The sequence below is a fragment of the Poecilia reticulata genome, linkage group LG1 (genome assembly GCF_000633615.1).
Source record: "Poecilia reticulata strain Guanapo linkage group LG1, Guppy_female_1.0+MT, whole genome shotgun sequence".
Classification (NCBI taxonomy): Eukaryota; Metazoa; Chordata; class Actinopteri; order Cyprinodontiformes; family Poeciliidae; genus Poecilia; species Poecilia reticulata.
Window position 1 is genome coordinate 24706637 of NC_024331.1, and position 21472 is coordinate 24728108.

At 37.2% G+C, this 21472-nt stretch overlaps 1 protein-coding gene across 2 annotated transcripts in view; it reads left to right on the plus strand.

Moving 5' to 3' along the window:
- Positions 1-2688: 2688 nt before the first annotated feature.
- The window catches only part of pik3r6 (phosphoinositide-3-kinase regulatory subunit 6), a 28329-nt gene continuing 9545 nt past the window's right edge, over positions 2689-21472 (plus strand). Inside the window, exons 1-11 of one of the 2 annotated variants that reach the window (XM_008414537.1) lie at positions 2689-2827; positions 15026-15101; positions 15262-15366; positions 15743-15834; positions 16006-16074; positions 16391-16523; positions 17635-17704; positions 17817-18015; positions 18715-18862; positions 20328-20414; positions 20973-21213. In XM_008414537.1, coding sequence (XP_008412759.1) covers positions 15062-15101; positions 15262-15366; positions 15743-15834; positions 16006-16074; positions 16391-16523; positions 17635-17704; positions 17817-18015; positions 18715-18862; positions 20328-20414; positions 20973-21213 — 1184 coding nt within the window. In that variant the 5' untranslated portion in view covers positions 2689-2827; positions 15026-15061. Of the gene's footprint in view, positions 2828-11939; positions 11960-15025; positions 15102-15261; positions 15367-15742; positions 15835-16005; positions 16075-16390; positions 16524-17634; positions 17705-17816; positions 18016-18714; positions 18863-20327; positions 20415-20972; positions 21214-21472 lie in introns of those variants that run through there. The other variant, XM_008414545.1, reaches the window with a different exon arrangement.

The following is a 21472-nucleotide window of genomic DNA, read 5'->3' on the forward strand; positions in this document are numbered from 1 at the left end:
TTTTTGGGAGTTTTTCTTTCTAATTGGAAAATAATGTATTTATTTGCGAGTGATATTGCACCCATCATAAAAACAGTCACATTTATTCAAAAGGAAAGCCCTTCGCACTTGCTGCTGTTTATTTCAAATGCCTTAGAAAAGTGGCTAATGGGAATATATATACATACAGGTAAATTACAAATCATTTCAGAACTTTGTCTCTATAATGTGGCACATTTAAGCATATAATCTGTATTTAACTGAAAAATATGTTGGAGGAAACGATGAATAAATTGCACTGACCTGCTTGCATAACTGTTCACATCTCTAACGCCTTAGTGCCTGGATTCATTTACAATGATATATTTTTAGCTTTTTTACCATCAAATTCTATATTAAGCAGAGATTTTTCAGTTTAATTATAGAACTTAGGATATATATACATTTTTTTCAATCACTTTGTACAATTAGGTATAATTAGGCCTAACTGACTCCTTAAGAGGCAGGTAAATATTTTTTATAGGCTACCTGTGGGTCAACAGGCACTACTGGTAGAAATATATCACCTTTTTGAGTGACAGTTTTGGATGCATTTACAATGGCAGTCTACAAGGGGTAAAACTAATACTTTCTTGAAGCCCCCTTTAAAGCCACACTTGATCAGTTTTCTAATGTCATGAACTTTTACCTCTTAATATACTGGAGGCTGTGGAGTCTGAGATGGAGCTCTGGGGTATTTTGTAACTTCTTTGAGTATTGCACAATATAACTGGTGGAACATCTTTTTCAGGACAGTAATGGACTAAGTTAAAGTGCTGCCAAGCCAAGTGTGGTAAATCCTCTGTGTTTCAGCTTCTGCTTTCTTATGCATTAAGCAGTAATTTTTCAGTTTCAGCAGACATGCGTTAGAAGCAGCTGCACTTCCTTCTAATGTGGTCTGGATTGCACTATATTTTAAGTGAAATCAGCTCAAATAAGGCTGTGATTTCTCTTTTTTTTTTGTTTTGTGCTTTTACAGTATTTTGTATTAAGGGTGTATATGCACTGCAAACATTGTAACTATGTAGGACCAAAATTGATACAGCTCACAAAAATGAGTTGAATTTTTTTAATATTATAACTACAACTGAATATATATACACACACAAAAATCTGACAAAAACAATTGAAAATCCTTTATAATTTAAAATAAACACATAATTATATGTAAAATTTATACACTGAAATTGTATTCACTGCTTTTAAAACATATCGAAGGGTGAGGCTAATAATGCTACAGACAAGGTGATTGATCAGCAGGTGCCCTGTGAAACGTCTCCAATCAAATCAGATTATGCTGCATATAATCTGCATATAATCTGCATCATAGTTCATCCGAACTATGATGTTATAGAACATCATAGTTCGGATGTTCTATAACATCCGAACTATGAAATAACTAAATACTGAATTAGTGTAGATTTTTTAAATTGATGTTAACTTTACATTTTTTATTGTGTTATTAATTTGTTATTTATCTTCTGATCAGAATGTCTTTTTTTTTATTTGGCACTGATTGGAGTCATGCAAGTTATCTAAGAATAACTTTGGTGATATCGAGCCCTCAGTCTAATATTTTGTTAAAATCAATAGTATTACATCATTATTGCATGAGTTATATTAGTATTGTTATTAATATAGTACTTTGCTCACTCACCAATGATACTCTAAATGCAAGCAATATCATTTTCTTCTAACAACCAGAAATATATTGTCTTATCCAGTTCCTCCCAGATTAACCTCAACATGCTGATTCAACAGATGAGTCACTTGGTTAAAAAAAGTGAGGATAAGAGTTTTATAATGAGTCACCTGCAACACGCAGAGCTTTTTCACTTGTTTCTAACTTTTCCTGAAGTGCCAAGCTCATGTCAGTGTATTTAATCTGTATTTTGATAGGACATGTTGATAATTCAGCTGGTGACTGACGTCACAAACAAAACAGAAATCTTTGGTGTTTGGTGCTCTCAAAGAACACTTGCACCTATGAAAATGTAAGACAGTCCAGTGAGTTAATAATGTGCAGGCAAAACCTATGGAAAAAAGATGCTTTGCTTCAAAAACTTTATATTTTGTTTTGACCATAGTAAAACAGACAGACATGACATGTAGGACAGGTGAACACAAACAATGGACTTTCCATTTCACCACTCTCCCCATCAATAAATAGCACAAAATACATCTGAAACCTCCAGCTTGCTAAATTAGTACAACCTAATACACTGTTTTGCACTGTTTTGTCTCTGCTCATAAATAAATAAAAAAACAAGTAAAAAAAAAAAAAAACACACAGCAGACTATTTAAAAAAAAAACTATACAAGAACCTGAAACACAGGACTTGGAGATTGATCCATTTAAATAATCACAAAGGATTTTTGTCATTACTTATTACAATTTCATTTAAATTCTTAGTCATATAAATATTCACCCAATTTACTTCTTGGATTGTGGCACTTTCTATTTTGAAAAGCAACCGACGTCGGTATTGTAAAATAAATTTTGTAAACCGAAATCAATTCAGAAAAAGAAATGCAAATATGCTATGCTATGCTACGAAGCGCCGCACGAGAAAATGTGCTGAGAAAATGAATGGCTTTTCTTCTGTATAATTTCGAACAGTCACAACGGCTTACTTTGGTCAGTGATTTGATTGGCTGTCATCCTGCTGTGGGCGTGGTTTAGTGTCAGCTCAGCGTTAGCCTGTCAGTTGGAGCGAGATGAGCAGAGCAAAGTGTCACTGACAGAAATTTTCGCACTAAAGTAAGCTGCTGTAAAACAAATGGAGCTGTTTAAGCAACTTCACTCTAGGTAAGTGCTCACAAACTCTGAAATATATTACGTAAGACTTATTGCTTTCTTTAGAAAGCTGTTTAGGGCTTACTTTCCCCCTCAAATTGTCGACGAATGTACATTTTAGCCTCTTATTTTAGGGGAGAATGCCCCTTTTTTTCCACTTTTACACAAAAGTAAAAAAAAAAAAAAACTCAGCTTTTTTCTGTTTAGTGTGAATATTCGACGAAGTTTGACCAATTTAGCTGCCATTCATTTCATGTTGTTGTTTGTCTTGCTGCCCGGATAAGATGAAATGTGACATTTTAATCTTGATAGCGTAACTTTATTGAAGTAACCGCACTTCGCAGATAAAGTCTTACAGTAGTTTACAGCAGCGCCTGATAGAAATGCCTCTGCAGAGATGCAGACGCCGAGGCTCGTGTTGCACTCTGATTGTAAATGCCTCCCCTCGTCACCGTTTTACTATTAAAACGTATTAAAAGATTTTCCAACCCTGTGGCCTTTGATACGGAAAGAAACAGGGGCGGCGGGCTCATTTTTTCCCTCTTGAGACGATAATAATGACTGTAAAAAGAGTGCTTGGCATCACCAAATCCCCTGTTGTGTCTGCTGGACCCTGAGTGCACCGCTGTTTATTTCCCGCAGCTTCCTTGTTTTAGATCTGAGCTTCCTGGTGCCGTTTAGGAGATTTAAGGGGATCCAGGATAGCTTAATGAGTGCAAGTGATTTATTTGTTCATAAAATAGACCAGGGTTTCTTCGTGATGAGCTGTCAGTGTTGTTCTCAATACAGACGTTTGCATTCTGCCAAACATATTAATTTATCTCCATAATCTGGTTCCACTTATGTCAAACTATTGGGTGAGGCTTTTCGATCTGTAGTTAGACTCATAACAATAGCTACATTTTTAGCAGGTTATGTCATCCAATTATATTTTTAGACAGTGATTAATGGGAAGAGGTAAAACATTTGCTAACATTTAAATACTCTGTCAAAACAGAGTAACTAGTTGACATGATGTCAAGTGTAATCATGGCTGCAAAGATCCTCTTCTGCTGTAAATATCACATGACTGTTTGAAATTACCTCTGACCTCGTAAATTACTCGAATGCAATTTTTTGCTGGATGGGGCAACAGGTGAGTGCAGCAAATGCAAAATATGTTCATCAATAAAACATGTAAGGTAAAAAGCCAGGATTAAATATGAGCTTGTCATTAATCACAACATGGGCTGTCTTATATTACACCAACAAAAGCAATGCTATTTCCAAATCTAAATTTGATAAGTTACATAATTTTCTTTTTCAGGACAAAAATAGTTGTCTCATCAGTCAGTCCACATAGTATTTTCTCAAAAGAATTTAATATAGTCCAGTTGTCTTTTGGCAAATGTGAGGTGGGGCTTTATGTTCTTTTAGGTCAGCTATGGTAGCCAAAAATGGTAGCCATTTTTGCCAAGAGTCTTTGTTATTGTTGAATGTGGAACACTGACCTTAATGGAGGTGAATGAGGCCTGAAGAGCCTGATGTTGCCCTGGAATCTAGACCTGCAACTCCTGGGAAGATTCATCATATTGAATGATGAATCTTCTCCATATTGACGTTGACACCGTTGTTCTCAGCAGTTCAGGAGCCTTAAATGTCTTTGTGTCCCTTCCAGATAGATAGATGTCCCTTACGTTGTTTCTCTGTTGTTTTTGAGGTTTTATTTTTAGGCTGGGGCATGATGTGTTGCTCTCTGAGACTTTTTTGCCAAGGTCTTCATCAAACGGCTTGTGCTTGTGATTTTTGGGTTACACAAGTATGACTGCAATCAGGCCTGGATTTGGCTCGTAAAACTGAACCAAAATTGTTGTTAGTCACTGGCAAATTGTAATTTAACAAGGGGGTAGTTATCATATCACAGAAACATTTATCCCTAAGCCCCTTCCAGTTTTTTTTGTTTGTTTGATTATCTGAAATGTCTAAGTGAGATAAAACGAAAAGCAGAGGAAATCTGTAATATATAAGCACAAATCTAAAGCTTTATAAATGTGGAGTAAGATTAACAGTATACCCAAACTAATATTTTCTCTTTCATTTACTCTGGAACCATCATTCCGTCAGGAGATATACCTAGTGAGCAGGACTACTCAAGCATTTCATACAGACAGTATACTTTTTGCATATCCTCCTTGTGCCGAACTCTGATCTGTAGTGACCGTGTTTCCCTTTCTGTTTTAACTGCCACTGCTATTTGTCACCATGCTGTGCTTGTAGATGTAGCTAACATAGGCCTTAAATGTGCACATTCACGTTTTGCACATTTTTATACTTCCATGTTGGTCTCTACTGCTTCTATAAATAATCCAAGTGCTTTAAAAACAGTAGGTAACTTATAAAGCATGTTTTCTTACATATTTTCTTGTCGCTATAACTTGAGACTGATAATCTGTGAAAAAAATGAAGCTCCTCTACCTCCTCCTACTATCTGCAGAAATACACCGCTGCCGATCAGAAAGGAGGAATGTCTTGGGACTGTCAACCAAGCGCTTTTCACACCCTTCACCGCACAAGGCATATGAGAGCTAATAGTGGAGAAAAAAAACCTAACCTCACAGGAAAGCTGTCTCTCCGCTGCCACCAGTAACCATGTTTACTAGTCTGAGGATTCATGGTGGGCTCCACTATGGGGGGGAGCTGTAGCGCAACAGAAAGCAAAGAAGAGATTGTGAGCAGTGTGTATACAAGTGTGATTGACAGTCCTAAGACAATCCTGGATGTGTTTGGTTGTTTCTGACGGAGTATTTCTGCACATGGCAGTAGTTTTCTCAGGGAGAATGTGAAGGCCAAATTTTTTTTCAAAAAATTATCTGTTTGTTATGATACTGTCTGGACATAGTGACAGTTTTAACAAATATGAAAAAAACATATGTTTTTTTTAATTTTTTATAAAAGTTACCCACACCAGCTTTAATTTTGTTGGTGTCTGGAAAACAAGCCTTTGCAAAAACCTGCCAATTATTAGGTCAAAATTAGCAATCACTGCCCCGTTACCTAGCAACTCACCTGGAGCTGCTCAGCTGGTTTTATTGCTATATGTGCTGTACAATGGCTGCTGGAAAAGACAAGTTTTTCATTGTTGGCCCACCAGGCAAAATTAAAGACCATCAAAGATTTACAGTGGTACATTCTCTACAGCCATTTTCACGGGTATAAAGTGAAAGTGTAAACGTTGAGTTGAAGCTCGGGGCCAGCAACAGCTTATTTGGATTTAAAGTGACAGGAGACCTCATTCTGAAAGGAGCTCAAAATAGGAAGAACAAATCAAATTCTCATTATCTAAGAAAAATGATTCTTGGATAATGATTTTTTATAACCTAGTTGTTCTCAAACCAGATCGTCAAGTAGCCTTGTCCTTCATGTTTTAGACATGTCTCTGTTCTAAACTGATACAAATGATTGCATGACCTCCTCTGTAGCCATTAAATTCTGCAGAAGCCTGTTAATTGGAAACAAGGAGACACCTAAAGCAAGCAGGATGGGAGAATTTGAGGAACATGTTAGGGAACCACTGGAATAAGCCCATAAAACCTTCTTAAACTCTTCAGGGAAGCGCAATTGATCACCTTTAAAACAGAGTGTAAATTATCAGTGCAGTTCAGTCGTGTAGCTAAACTGAAACCAACACAAAGTGCCTCAAAATATGTCGTCAATATTTCCCAATTGAAACATTCTTACATGAGTTTACTCTTTGACATGCTGCTCTTGTTGCTTTTTTAAAATTGAATTCAGAATTTTCCCACAGTTCAGAAATTTTCTGAATAAAAATCTAGAAAATCAAATTTTATTATAAATTTGACTTTTACAGAATGAAATATGTATTTGATCACCCACCAATTTACAATAATTCTGCTGGTTGATATTAGTTTGTCTTTAAGAAGTCCTCCTATCATCCATTCATTACCTGCATCAATTACACCTGTTTGGAATTGTTACCTGTATAAAAAACACCTGCCCATGTAAATCAGACTCTCTACCTGTAACCTCTCTGCTTCTCATTTTGGTAAGTGCTTTGGACGCGATTTTCTGATAAATGGTCAGAACCTGATTGTATTGAAGGATGGCGCCATGTATGGCAAGATTTTGGGCAATAACCTCATTCCCTCAGTGAGTCATGGGTCATGGTAAAACTCTGAAATTTGTGGTGTATCAAATAGTTACTTCCCCCTCTCTGTTCTTCTTATCTTTGCATTTTCTTGCAAATGTAGCTAGACTAAATATAGATAATATAAATAATATAGAATGTTTCTTAAGGTAAGACTTTGTTTGTCTACTCACTGCAGGTTTAGTTGTACTCAGACTGGACAGAAAAAAAAAGTTCTCAGAAAACATGCAGAAATGGTCACATTTAAAAAGGTGTGAAAAGTATTTAAAAAGCACACTCAGCTCAGTGTGCATCTTCAACAGGGAAAGTTGTACAGACTTTATTTTTTCAGTTTGAGTTATCAGAAACAAAAGTGTGCATTTCTCGGCATTGTCACGTACTTGTGGGCTCCTTGGAAAGCAGAGGCAGCAGCCAGCTGCAGTAAACTCTTTAGTGGTTAGTGAGCATAACAAAGTTTACTTCAACTACTTACCTTTATCTTAAAAAGTGTGTGCTGTGGTGGTAAATACAAATTAGATTTGCTCTTCCTCGCTGGAAACTGTTGCTGCAATTGCAGTTTCCAGTGATTACAAATGTTTTGTCAGAGAAATATAGAAGACGTGTTACATTATAAATTTAAGTTGTATAAAAAAAAGAAGAAAATACTACAGGAAATTTTGCATTGAGAAGAACACTGATAACAGGAGTATGTAAACAGCTGATTTTCATCTGTAGTCTGGTTGAGAAACAGTACTTTGAAAATCTTTGCAGACCAAGGAGCTGTTAGCTAAACCTGTAACAAAATATGAAATAATTGTTATAGAGCCAGCTGCTTTTCAGAAGAGAACTGAGCTAATTTTGTTTTCAGCAGAAAAGTCGTTCATGCATGTTTCAGAAATCCTTTTATATCCCATGGCAACCATTGAGGTGTGAAATACTCCTGGGGGAGACCGAGGCAGAGCTGCAGTTTCCTCACAGAGCCCCCATCACTGTACTGTTCATTCACATCACTGTTATATTCACTGTACTACCCCATTCAGCTCGTCCAGAGTAGCCAGCAGCAATTAGGCTAGTCTGGTGGAACTGCACCTCTGCTGAGCTCATTAAACAAGGTACGATGCGATGCTGGTTAAAACGCTGTTAAAGGGTTAATAGAGGAATGATGTGATGACTTCCTGAAGGCAGAGTTTCAGAAAGAGCAGAGCAAACTGAGGCTCAGTTTCAAGGCGCTAAATTACAAAGTCAAATATTTTAAATCATATTTGACATACAGCATTTTTATGACAACTGAAGGTAGCATAGTTACTTGATTGAACTATAAAACATACAAAACGTAATACATAATATGTATAATTTTACTTTTTCTAAAAATGTCGTTTCATGTGTTGAAGAAAGTTGGCTCTAATTTAAATAAATGTTTACGAGTTTTCTTGTTAAATAATGTCATAACACATATTATTCAGGTTTATTATGAAGCAGAAAATTACATAAACATTATTTCTACAAAAATGACCAGTAGCCCAAGGTGAGTAGAGAAGCCAAAAATTATACCCAGGTTAAAATGGTACTGTTTTAAAATGTCTTTGCTCAAGTATAAGTACAAAGTAGCTATGCAAATAATTACTAAAATAAGAGTAAAAATGTATATTTAGTAAAGATTACACATTTTCAGTTCATAGAATGTGATTTAATATTTTAAAATGATTTAATCAGACATAATATGCAAATTCTAAAGATTAAAAAAAATGAATAAATACAAAGGCATACCATTACCGCAAAAAAAAAAAAAAAAAAAAAATTGAGTAGAAGAAACCTTTTTATAAATATTTTTTCTTCAAAGTCAAACTAAGGGGAACAATTCTTACAGTAGATAATATACAGCAGGTTAATATACCCCCAGTGATAATATACATGGTTTGTGACAACAAGCTCAGCAAACAAGAAATAACTTTAAATTGATGAATTTTGAACATACAGTAAGCCACACTTTAACATAAACTGTAGTTGTCTCATGTAAGCCTGGTTAAAGCAAGCTTGTCCTTCCTTCAGTAAAGTTACTCACTGCAGGAGTAAGAATAATGATACTTTATAATAATATTACTCAAGTAAGAACTAAGTTAGGAGTAACGAAGGGGTCGGTAGGAGTAGAACAACTCCTAAAAGTTTTTTTTTTTTCCAAAAGTACTGAAGTAAATGTAACTTTACTTGACTAAAGTAAAGTTCTATTAACTGAGTAAAGTTTTTCAGTGCTTGCTGAGTTTACAGTAAGGCATAACTAGTTTCTACCCACCTCTGCCTGTATCTGACGTCAGTATGTACCAGGAAATATTAGTTGTTTTTCTCAAACATGCAAAAGAATGTAGCTTCCGCTCCTATTACGAATAATTAATGATCACTCTTGGCAGGAAGGATAAAAACAAAAATTTTAATTTTCCTAAAAAAATCTGAACCAGCTAAAATAGAGTTTAGCAGGTAAAAAAATGACAACATTCTGAGATTGGTACTTGGCTACAGCATTTGGCTGTGCATTTTCAGGTTTGCATCCGTGCATAAAGCTCTGTTTGTAGCTACAGGTGTAACAGTGTTTAGAACTGTAGTTATAGTCATCCAGGGCAGATGTTAGTGCTAGGTAACATCTGTCCTGATCACTCACTTCTTTCCACCACGTGTTAACGTACTGCATCAAGTGGCCCCATCTGCAAAGCCCTAATGGATCTGCTGCCCCCTCATCTAAACATGCACACATATTAACCCTAACCAAAACTCAATTCACACCAGAAATTGTCCCCGCAAGGAGCAATGGTCCCCACAACCCCACATTGTGGACAGAAATAGGTCACCACAAGGATATTAGAATCTGGTTCATGCACACATGCACACACCATCACTGGTGGAGGACAGCTTCCTATAATTGTCCAGTATAGTAATACAGGAACTCTCTTTGATTGATATCCTCTGCAGCTCGTACCACATCTACATGAAGTCTGTTTTTGCAATGTTTTTCTGTCTCTTTGTCTCTGTGGATGTTTGCTGCAAAGATGACAGGCATGTATGTGACTGTGCTGCTCTTCACCATCACCACATAGATTGTTTCTTTCCTTATTAAAAGAGTATCAACTTTCACTCTCAGCCCATAAATTTCACACATACTTTCCTGTCAGGAAGCCTAAGGGCCGTCTCTCCAGGCCTGTTTTTCAAGTTTTCCTTGGCATCTGTCAAAGGTGCAAACGTCAAAGACCAGTCCAGGTCTGGATGTCAGTGTCGGTGAATCCCATCAGTGGAAGACACTGCAGGGGATTTCCAATGAAACAACCTATAAATACAGTTCCACCCTCCCTCCCCCGTCCACCTTAAAAAACACCACTTCTTTATTGCTCTATGAACGCACTTCCACACAGCTCTGCCGGGGCCTTCCTGTTTTCTGAGATGTCTGCAGCGTGCCGGAACGGAAATGAACTCCCCTGTTTTCTGTTTGGTCTCATTGTTCAGGCTGACCACTGAGGCACACGGTGACGGCTGCCTGTGCAGGAGAACGAGCAGATAGATGGTTGTTGCGGGGCCGAAACGTACGTCAGGAACTGATTCACATTCACCGCAAACAATCAACAGTCGTAGGGGGAAGTTTGTTTCACTGGTTTGGGGATTTGGCATCTCTAACAGTGCTTTTAGTTGTCTTTGTATTCGCTGGCAGCTTTGTGGGCCATTCAACTGATTCTACCCACAATTCTGGTAACAAGAACTGTAGGATGACAGTTTATTAACACGTCATCCAGGTTGCTGCATGCAGAGCACCAGTCTAATAAAAGAGTTAGCTTTCCGCAGTTTGGAGAGAGTAGGTGCAAATGTCCAGCTGGGTGAAAAGTTTAGCTTTCTGTGTTGGCTGAAGCCACATTTTTCACTATTTCAGTTACATTTGTATAATTTCTCTTTCCTTCCGTTTTGCTGCTAAAATACAGAGAGCTTTGTGTTGATGCAGAAAGCTATGTCTGCCACGTAAATATCTCCACATACTCTGGCTTTTTAAGGCAGTGTTAATGCATTTCCTGCTCTGTGTATGAGTAACGAGGTTAGTTTAGGATTAGGGAAATACTTTGTGTAAGAATTGCACACAGGATCATTTGGATTTAAAAACAAAAGTTCCATTCAAAGCAGTCAACGTTGGTGGTCGCTTGGTGTCTAATTTGGCCCTTGAAAAGCTGTGAATTACGAGTGGGATCTATTTTTAAATCTGTCTTCACCAAAGCTCCGTCTCTGTTTCAAATTCAGCATCTTTTGGCCTCCATCTAAATATAGAGCGTCATCTGCCCACTCATTTAGAGAGAAAGGAAGTGCTGTGCGTGTCAGTTTCTGCACTGGATTAGAACTTTTTTTTTTTTTTTTAAATAGACACACAGTGCATGTTCACGAAATCAATGATGCATGTGCATTCTTCACCTGATTTATTGGATTCAATATGCAAGTAGTAAATGGAGAAAAAGGAAAAAGTAACATTTAGTTACGAGATGCATAGAGAAAAAGTGAGAGCCAACAGCAAACAGAGTTTCAAGACGACGTAAATCAACTTATGGCACCCGGAAACCTGTGGTCAGATAGGTTGCATTCACGTCCTAAAAGAGTGATGCTAACCATGTGCCAGTCTGCAGCTTTTCTTACACAATGCAAAGGCAAAGTATTTCTTTTGTTCTCAAATGAACAATAAGTTGACTGTTTGAAGGAGAACAATGAAATAAAGGCAGCATGCCAGTTTGCAAAGGTTTGGAAAGGTGAAATACACAGGCAAGTGTGCTTTACAATACTTAACCACAAACGCAGCCACTCCTACATACTTGCTCTTGGAACTCTGATAGTTCTCATCTCCTTCTAATGAACCCACACGTCTTGTTAAAAGAGGAAATAAAGTCACTAGTGCGCAGACTCTACCATTCATTCTCACTACGCCTCTGTTTGGCTTACATGTTGCTTTCAGTCCAGGATGTGTATTGTGTGAATGAATGGCTTGTGTATAGTCCAGATGGATCAGGGTAAGTTAGAGTTTATTATCATTATCACCAACTGATTGGCTCAGATCTTGGTTGCTTTGGTGCCTCATGTGTTGCTGCTGTTCAGAAACTAGATCTAATAATTTGCTTTTGCAGCCTATTGCTAGTCTTGGTGTTTTTATCAGTTTTTGAAGTCAACGTGCTTCATTTTTTATTTTGTAGACTTGTACAGTATATTATTATTGGTAATCTTATTTGTTTTATATATTATTTTTTTATTATTTTAAGAACTTTTTGTGTGAACCTTTATATCTCTTTTTACTGTTGGACCTGAATTTCCCCATTGTGAACTATAAAGGCTGTTTCTATTCTTAATTATACTATGTTTGGATACATTTAAATGCTTTTAGAGTTCATTTTCATGTATAAAACTTGTGGGATAAGGAATTTTATTTTTGGAACGTTGTAGTAAATTTAATTCAGTTCAACCTGTATATTATAATTATCTTTGGATATAAATGTATTATGGAAGACTACACCACAAAATATCTCTTAGCTGCATTCATATTAAGAACAAACATACAAGACCTGCGATTAGTACTATCCTGATAAGGTAGATCTTTATTGCAACACAAAGCATGTAAAGTTGTGTTGTGGGTGTTTGAGTTGTGACTCACGGACATGTGTGGGTCTCGGAACGAATGAAGTACTTAAAGTAGGCACAATGTTTTTATTTATAGAGTCCATTTTAGCACCTTTGTAGAGGAAGAGGAGCCACTATCCTGTTGTGCGTGTGAAGGTGTTTGTGTGGGTGGACGTTACCTATTGTCCTTATTTAGATATGAAACACTTTGGAGTGCGTTGAGACGTAAAATGGCTTTTAGTACTGTGGAAGGTTTTGTGAAATTTAGAAAAATAAATCTTTTAAAGAACCCATTTACTTTCAGTGAAACACCTATTAGACTAAGGAGCAAACAACAGTTTTATAACATTGAGTTACTAGTGTTAGTGAGCAAGTTATAAACGTCAGCCAATTTTGGAAAAAGTGGTTTTTAGTGAAAGTCTCTTGACATCAAATCAATTGCAACTAACTTTGTTTTAAAAAGTCTATACTTTATCACAATCATTACTAGAACAATTATTTATTCAAGGATACTCATTTACCCATTTTCCCCAGATCGATACAAATGGACCTATTCACATTTCCACAAATTGTTGCAGCTGAGAAATAGAAACCCGTAGTAACTTGATGTCAGTAAAATATTACCAAAACAACAAAAATTATACAAGCTGTTGCTGAATTCATCTGCATGGATCAGATCCTTATTTACACTGCAAAAAATGTATTTTGTACGTTTCAGATCCATATTTGTACTGACACACAGTTTATTTTAGTATAAAATGATCTTTAATTTGTTCCTCAGTAGCAAGATTTATTTCAACAGCAATTAGCAGAAAAATGGAAGCACACAGTGGCACACTAACGATAAGCAACTATAATAAAACACAGAAATTACATGACTGACTCAAAGGTACATACTTCCATAAAGGGTGTTGAGACCTATCCAGAGTTTATCTTGTCTACTGTTTTAAGCTCTTAAAGCTTTTGTTGTCTTTTAGAGTCATTGTATTTCAGATCACAATTACCATTACATTATCACTTGTTATGTGCAGTCCTTGGATAATTGGTTGGGTATACTATTCCAACTACGATTAATTAATAATTGGTCATCCAGTAATATGATTGGACAGTTAATTGGCCTAGTATTCCCCTCAAAACCTACACCTTTTCTGAAATACTAATAGTTGAGGGGCAGACTGGTTGGTAGGTTGTGAAGACAGGAAAAAAGAAAGAGAAAATCATGAGTTGAGAACAACGTATTAGCAGTAAGCATGTACATTTAGAATCTGTACAGTTTGAACATCAGATTGTTTCCAAGTTTCACCCACTTGACCCAATCTGTCACTTTCAAATGAAATCCTTGAACCCCTAAAGCTGCAGGCTATTATTAAAAAGTGAAAGTTGTAGCAGCAGAACATTTGCTCTCAAGAGTGAAGCAAGTTTAACATTGCTATGGAGAATAAACCTACAAAGACAAGTCAAATGTCTTCTATAGAACCATTTATTCTCACATCAGACAAGCAAATGAGCTGTTTGGCCACCATGAATTGACAGATTCAAGGTTAGATTTTTAAATGCAGGAACACAATACACCACTGTCAAGCACTTTGGTGGTGGCAGCATTATGTTAGTTAACCGTCTTGTTCCCTGTCAGTGGTACTGGTGCATTGTACATAAATAATGGAATAAAGAAGGAGGAAGGCTACCTCCTATTTCAGGATGACACAGTTTCTAGATGCATCAAAAATATTTTATGAATGAATTAACACTCATCTTCTGGAATAGACTTTCCAACAACAACATAAAAAAAATACAATATAAAACATTGAATGATTAAAGCCCAGATTGGCTGACAAAAGTCAACCACTTCATATGAAACTATGAATTTTGATGAACATGTTGAAACAACCAACCAAAATGTTTGTTATTACAAAAAAAAATGGTTCAGATTCAACTATTTGAGAAACCAAGTACAACCAAATGATATTTAATTGTCTGTTTGTATTTTTGCCTAGACATTTAATCATCATTTTAACACTTTGTTAATTAGAGAATAACCAGAGTCAAATTTTTGGTTTGGAAAGTCATTGCTGTTCTAAATGGTGTAATATCACACTTCAAAAAGAACGGTTTTGAATTGTGAATGTAAAACCAAAATAGTAAGAGATTCATGCCCATCCTGTGTGGGTCTAAACTTCCACCCAAAACTACAGCTAACCACTCAAGGAAGAAGCAAAAACCTTATATGTATGTCATGCAGAGGCAGATGCATGGAAATACTGAGAATCTTAATAGCCCAAATAATTACCACAGAATTGAGCTTTTAATAGCTGCACTCATCAATTCTATGTAGTCATACACTCTTAAGTGAGCAACCAAAGGGAAAGAACAGATCACCAATCCAAATGAGGCCGTTTCTCAGAGCACTTGGTGTGTTTTCACAGATATGACAGAACAGAGGTAACACTTCACATTTATTTTTGCAGCTGATTGGACCAAAATGTACGTGAGTCCTGACCAACATGGCCCACTGGGATAGTTCGAGTAGCATGGAGCCAACAGGTAAATCATCAGGTTTTAGCAGAATTTTTTTTTCTTTTTCAGATACTAAACGCATAAATATTTATGTGAATGTTTTTTGAGCAACTAAAATTTATTATTACAAGAAAGAAGTGTGTTATTATAGTTAGCTTTTGTCCTAATGTTTGGTCTTGGTTGCCAGGCGACTGCTCCCCTACAGTTCCTGAGTCAGAACTGTACCGAAGCCTCCAGGCTGTGCTGCCCCGTTGTACCGACCAGCAGCAAGGCCCAGACTGGTGTAACAAAGGTGGGCTCTATTCCAGTAAAATGAAAATAATCAGCAAATTCATGCTGTAACTACTTATTATAAGTTCGAACACAGATCTGGTCTTTATTGTTTTTCATTGGGTTTCGGCATATGAGCATGTCAGGATGCCGCCTGCTGAGGACTTTGGTTTCTGTCTTGTTTTCTCCCATAAACAATTCCACCTCATAAACCTTTCCTCTGTGAACAGACATTTAGTGCAGCCAGTGTGACTCTTCCTGTAAATTATAGCCCTGTCTGTGGTGTGAAAGCTGTTGTGTTGTTAGTCATCAGACCAACTTAGATCACTGCTATCATAGATAGAAGTGATATACAGTCACCATGTTTTTTAGTCCTTGCATTTTGTGTGTGTGTGCAGGAATGCTGAGATGGACACTTCACAAGAAGGTTCAAAACAATCCTGCCAACAGCTTGTCTCTGCTGTGGGTGCTGATAAAGGAGCTGGAAAAGGTACTGTTCTCCAATTCCTGTTTAAACTGAAATACTTCACCCTGGGTTAGTATTTGTTTCTAAAATTTATTTTCAAACGGAAAGGAAACTTTAGTCACCCTGAGGTCAACAAGGAGATAGATTTATTTTAGTCACATCATGCATACGTCATCTGTGCATGTTTCTCTTCAGGCGGAAAGATGGGACTCTCGCAAATCCATCATTCCTCTGCTCCATACACTGATGCACGCCATCATTCAGGTAGTTACTCTGCGAAAAGCTCCGACAGACTTCCTTGTTCCTACTTTTCCACAATGTTGTTGATCACTTCTTTGTTGCCTGGATGCATTTGATGTTTGGAGTTTTTTTGCACTGAGCCAGAGGAATGTTTTTAATTCCTGGAAATAACACCAACAAGGAAGATAAAATGTTGGCATTTAGTCCATGGCAAAGTTTATTTCCTCATATTTTAGCGCTGGCACTGTGATACTTATCATTTACCGACCTTGAAAGTAGCTTTTTGTATTCCCACTCTACTCATTAACCCACGATTTTTATTTATGATTTGTCATTTTAGACGGCCTACATCCCAGATGAACTGTACAAGCGTGTGTATGACTTCTGTAAGCGGCTACTGACCTATCCTCAGCCTTATTGCACCGTGGGCCTGGGCTACACAAGACAAATAAAAACTGAACGCTTCATCCCAGGTAGTGAGCCTCTTCTTGTGCAAATATCACTGATAGTTCAGCTCATAAATCAAATTCTGCTCAGAACACTGTCCATATTTTAGTTGCAACACATCTGAAATAAACTCTAAACTCATATAATGTCAAATGATGAAAAAACATCTATTGCAAAGCAGAATGGTGATGGCAGAATTCAAAACTTTCCCCTTATTTAATTTCATTAATTGTACTGACTGAAGGTGTTGGATCATTTTTCAAAATGAGTAATGAATAATGACCCACAAACTGCTCTGAGTGATCAGTTTTTGTTTATGTTAGGAGCATAGACAACGTCACACTATGAGAATCGGAGAGCAGTAACTGCAAAACAGGGGTTCACTATTTTAAAACGTGGCCACAATGATTACAGAGGTGAAATTTTAATTGTCTTTATTGGCTTTTATTAGCATTTAACACATTATTGCAATAAAGATTAGTGAACACTAATCTTTATTGCAATAAAAGATTATTGCAATAATAATCTTTTATTGCAATAAGCATGCGTCGTTCTCTGCATGCTTTCTCTAAAGAATATGGATCCACTTGTAAAATTTCCAAATGACTGCAAACATTTTCAATTCCAGTATGATTAATGACAGACAGAATCTGAAAGCTGAAAATGACAGAACTGTTATTTACTGTTGTTGTTTCTGTCTCACACTCTTCTGCTGCTTCAATAAACTGCATACAAGTCGAAACATGTTATAGAAAATTATTTTTTTTATTATTTCATCTCTGTGCTTCCTCTACCCGTCAGTCACACTGAAGACAGCTAACTTTTACTGTCTTCCTCATTCACAAGTGTTACATTTACCTTTTGAAATAAGACACCTTAAGTTACTAGGAGACATTATTGAATAGACGCAGCTTTCAATGATTTGTTTGTAAAACTGATTAAATGAAAAAAGGAGTCAAGGCTGGAGACACACACCTAATTATAGTGACTTCTTTACAAGTGAAACAACCTCTGTGATAAATATTGTTCATCAAAGCAGATAAAGATGAATTAGATTTGCTTCAGCGCTGGAGTTGTACTTTAATTTGACATGCTGAGAGGGTTGATGATGTCATTAAATGCTCGTTTGATCAACAGGCCTGATGTACCAGAGGATGATCACAGCAGAGCAGAAGCTAAAAAACGAGCACTATCCTTTTCAGGAGAGGTGACTTATCATTTAGTAATAATTGACTCCACAAAACCTGCACTACATTTTCAATGAAACCAATATTCTGTTGGCATACTAACTTTATGACTCCGTTTTAAATTATCTGCAGGGTTTTTGTGTTAGCCGATCCAGAGGTCTTCTCTGGTTCCTTGATACCTGCTGTAGTGGAGGACTTTGAGGTGTCTGCTTCGGGTTCGGCTGGATTCCAGAGTCCGCTGGAACACATGCGCAATGTGGTTCAGCACACCATACAGGCGGCGTTAGGACCACAGCATTGCCACGGTCCAAAACTGGCTCAGGCACTCAGGGTCAGTGACTTTACATCTGTTTAAATGTTGTCCGTTTTTGCCTTTTTTTCTCAGTTCCTTTTTCTCTCTGCTGTTGTCTTGTGTATTTTGTGCACTCACTCCTGTTCTGTTTAAGTGACTTTGCAGCTTTGCTTTCTGACTTTACAGCTTATTAAATATTTAGTTTGAGCCTCTGCTGTGATGCAGAAAGTTGAGTCACTTTAGTAGCTGAAAAATAAAGTGAAACCAGAAAAAAAAGTTTTTTTATTTTTAAAAAGTAACCAAGAAAAACCTCTTAAAGTTCGAAATGAATACACAGCATTCTGCTATTGACATGATCTGCAGCTTTATGTAGTGTAAAACAATAAAGCATGGCGCTTGATTCTGTTTGTTTGTTGCCTCTGGAAGATCATGCGGGTTAAAACCGCTTGTTATGCAGGGTTCACTATAAAGATCAAGTTTGCTTCCTATGAGTGGAAATGCTACCTGAAATGACTGAGGTTAGTGATTGCTCCAACAGGTCAGATTACATATTCTGGTGACGTGTGTTGTGTCAGAGCTGCATCTCCTAACACAATGCCTCAGCAAGACACATTTAATAGCAGACAAATGAACATTTTGACTAATCAACGTTTTACTATGAATCCATCCTATGCATGCTTAGTTTCCCTTTTCCACCTCTCTGTTTATTAAAGGCCATTTGTTTTTGTTGTGGAACAGGACATGGGCCAAGAAGTGGAGCCATACTTTCAGGAAGTGTTGGCAACTCTGGAGCAGTGCGTGGAGGAGGGCTACAGAGGAGAAGGGGGGATGCTGAACAGCCGTCTGCAGCAGCTGTACAGCGAGATTGTCTCTGACTCTGATGCAGGTATGAGCTCCCTGGCACAAAGCTGCGTAGAAGCAAGGTGCAGCTTTTCTATCAACACTGCACTCTGCACTCTCATCCATCTGGCCTCACTGGTTTTGCAAACATCCATGAATGCCAAAAACACTTTACAGCTAACAGGAATAAAGACAGAAATTAGAAGCTGACAAAAGGCAGTGGTTGTGTAATCTAAAATTCCAACAAACTTGACAGTTATCAATACTTTATACTAAAACCCTGATATCCTGGTAAGGTTACAGGTCCTGTAAATGAGCAACCATTGTGATAACCTGTGTTAAACTGCTTTGAAATACTTGACATGGTTAGCTGTATGATATTACTGTATGCTTATTTTTGCATTTCCTTTATTAGTAGGAATTAAAAATTAGACCGTCTAAATGGAGAAAACGTTTTTTTTTTTCATTTCATTTTCATTTAACCTTTATTTATCAGAGCTACAAACTCGGTGTTCTGGTCTGTACATCAGCAGAACAAGATTAAAAACAAGAGGCAATTTCAGCAATCACATGGCATCTGGTAACAGCATTTGAGTCTAGCAAAATAAATCACAGAAATCACCTACAACCAAAGGTCTCCTTGTTCTTCAAGAACCACTGAAAACTGTTCAGTGAAAACAATCCTCACACTCTAGATCCTTCTGCAATTAGTTCCAGTAACGCTTAGCAGCATATTTAAAAACTTTCTTTCTAAGTTCTGTGTGGGCCTTTGGTGCACCCAGAGAAATAACATCCTAGGAATGCAGACTGTAACCACTTGAACTTTTCCTTTGGATATGAAGGAAAGAAAAAAGGTAAACTGTAGTTTTCATTTTTCCACTACTACGACGTGGAATCTACATTTTTGTTTTTAGGTGGCAAGCTTTGGGTGGTGTTACTCCTCTCTGCTGGGTGTAACATTACCTGATTTAGAAGCCTGTGTTATTTGATGATCTTCAAACACTTTCTAAGCTGTGTACTGTCTGTAACCAGGCTCCCCAGACTATACAAATAAATTCATATACTTTACTGATTTTTTTAATTTTATTTACTTTGTGGTGACTTCCAGGTGGAACATGAGGGGCCATATTTAGCACATACCAAAACTCTACAACCTTTACGTTTGTGGTAATAATGGTATCACTGTTAGTCAGTTTGCCTAAGGTAATCAAGTTCATTTTGTGGACATTAGGCATGTTTTTGTGTTGAAAGGCTGCTGCAGAGATCAAACACATCGTGACTTCCTCCATGTCCAAATCTGTTCAGTCAGCTGTGTGTATTATTAGCATTTCTGGATATCTATTTCCATTCTTCCCCCGGGGCTCTTATCAAGTCAGCGACACATCCAGTGAACCTCCACTGAGATCTTTCCGGTCGGAAGACAGAAGGATGGACAACAGGGGAAATTGTGGATGTTGGGTACTGCTTTGTTTTAGTTGTTATTGTTACATCTTCCTCTATGTGTGCTGCAGAGCCTTTGTGTGGAGGACCCATGTGCGACTGCCCGATTCCCAACCCTGAGATGAGCTTCTACCTGTGGACAGAAGATCTGGATATCTGTGAGTGACTCATGCATTGTGGGGGAAAGTAGTGAAAAAACTTAATCCATCTCATCTCACAAATCCATCGAGCTTACAAATGTGACACCATTTAAAGGGAATAGGTTGGGCTTCTTAACAGCAAAATATTTCTTTCCAACATGCATTGTTACAACAACGAAACCAACAACTGGTCTGCTAAAATTATGTAAATCTTTTAAATACTTTCTAACAGTGCATAGCGTCAGTTAATTACTGTGAAGGCTGAAATTACTGCAATATGAGACCATTTGATGCTGTTATTATTAAACTGTGAGGATTTATTGATCTGTTCAACAGAGTTGGCCTAAATCTGTAACTAGGACATGTTTTATAGCGTTCTTTATATTCTCAGAACTTAAGCGACTAATTATCATCTGACTGAAGGTTAATGTCTGATGAAATGCGTTAATATGCAAAGTTTCTGGTCCTAATAACACATAATTTGAAAAAACTGCTTGAATATGTTTGCAAAACTCATGTCTCAGTAAGTTAACAGAGAAAACTGTTTACCACAGTGCTTTTGTTTTGCTTTAACAGGGCGGGAGCTGTCAAAGTGGTTCCGATCCAGCAGCATGTCAGAACACTTCTCCTCCTTCAGCCAGGAACAGGAGGACTTTGAGCTCGGCGAATCACCTTTCACTCCAGCGGACATGCCTCGCTTCTCTATTATGTCCAACGACAGTGGCATTGAAAAGGACTTGCCCCTCAGTTCGGATTTTTCTCCATCAACTTTACTGGACAACCCTTGTATCGTTCCAGCGTGGGAACAGTGCAAAAAGTAAATTATGATTTAAGATATTGATCCTCAAACACAAAAAGAAAATGTACAGAATTATATAATATAAATTTAGATGTTAAGGTTTTAGGACCAGGTACAAGCCCGTTGAGGCTCATCAGTTTTAAAACTAGATAAATAAAACACTTTCTATCCAGTTATGTATCATGTCAAAAAGCAGACAGTGTTTGTATTACTCATAAATTAGTTCCCTGTTGAGCAAATTTTAGGATGATTCAGTTTCTGCTATACTCAGGCAGTA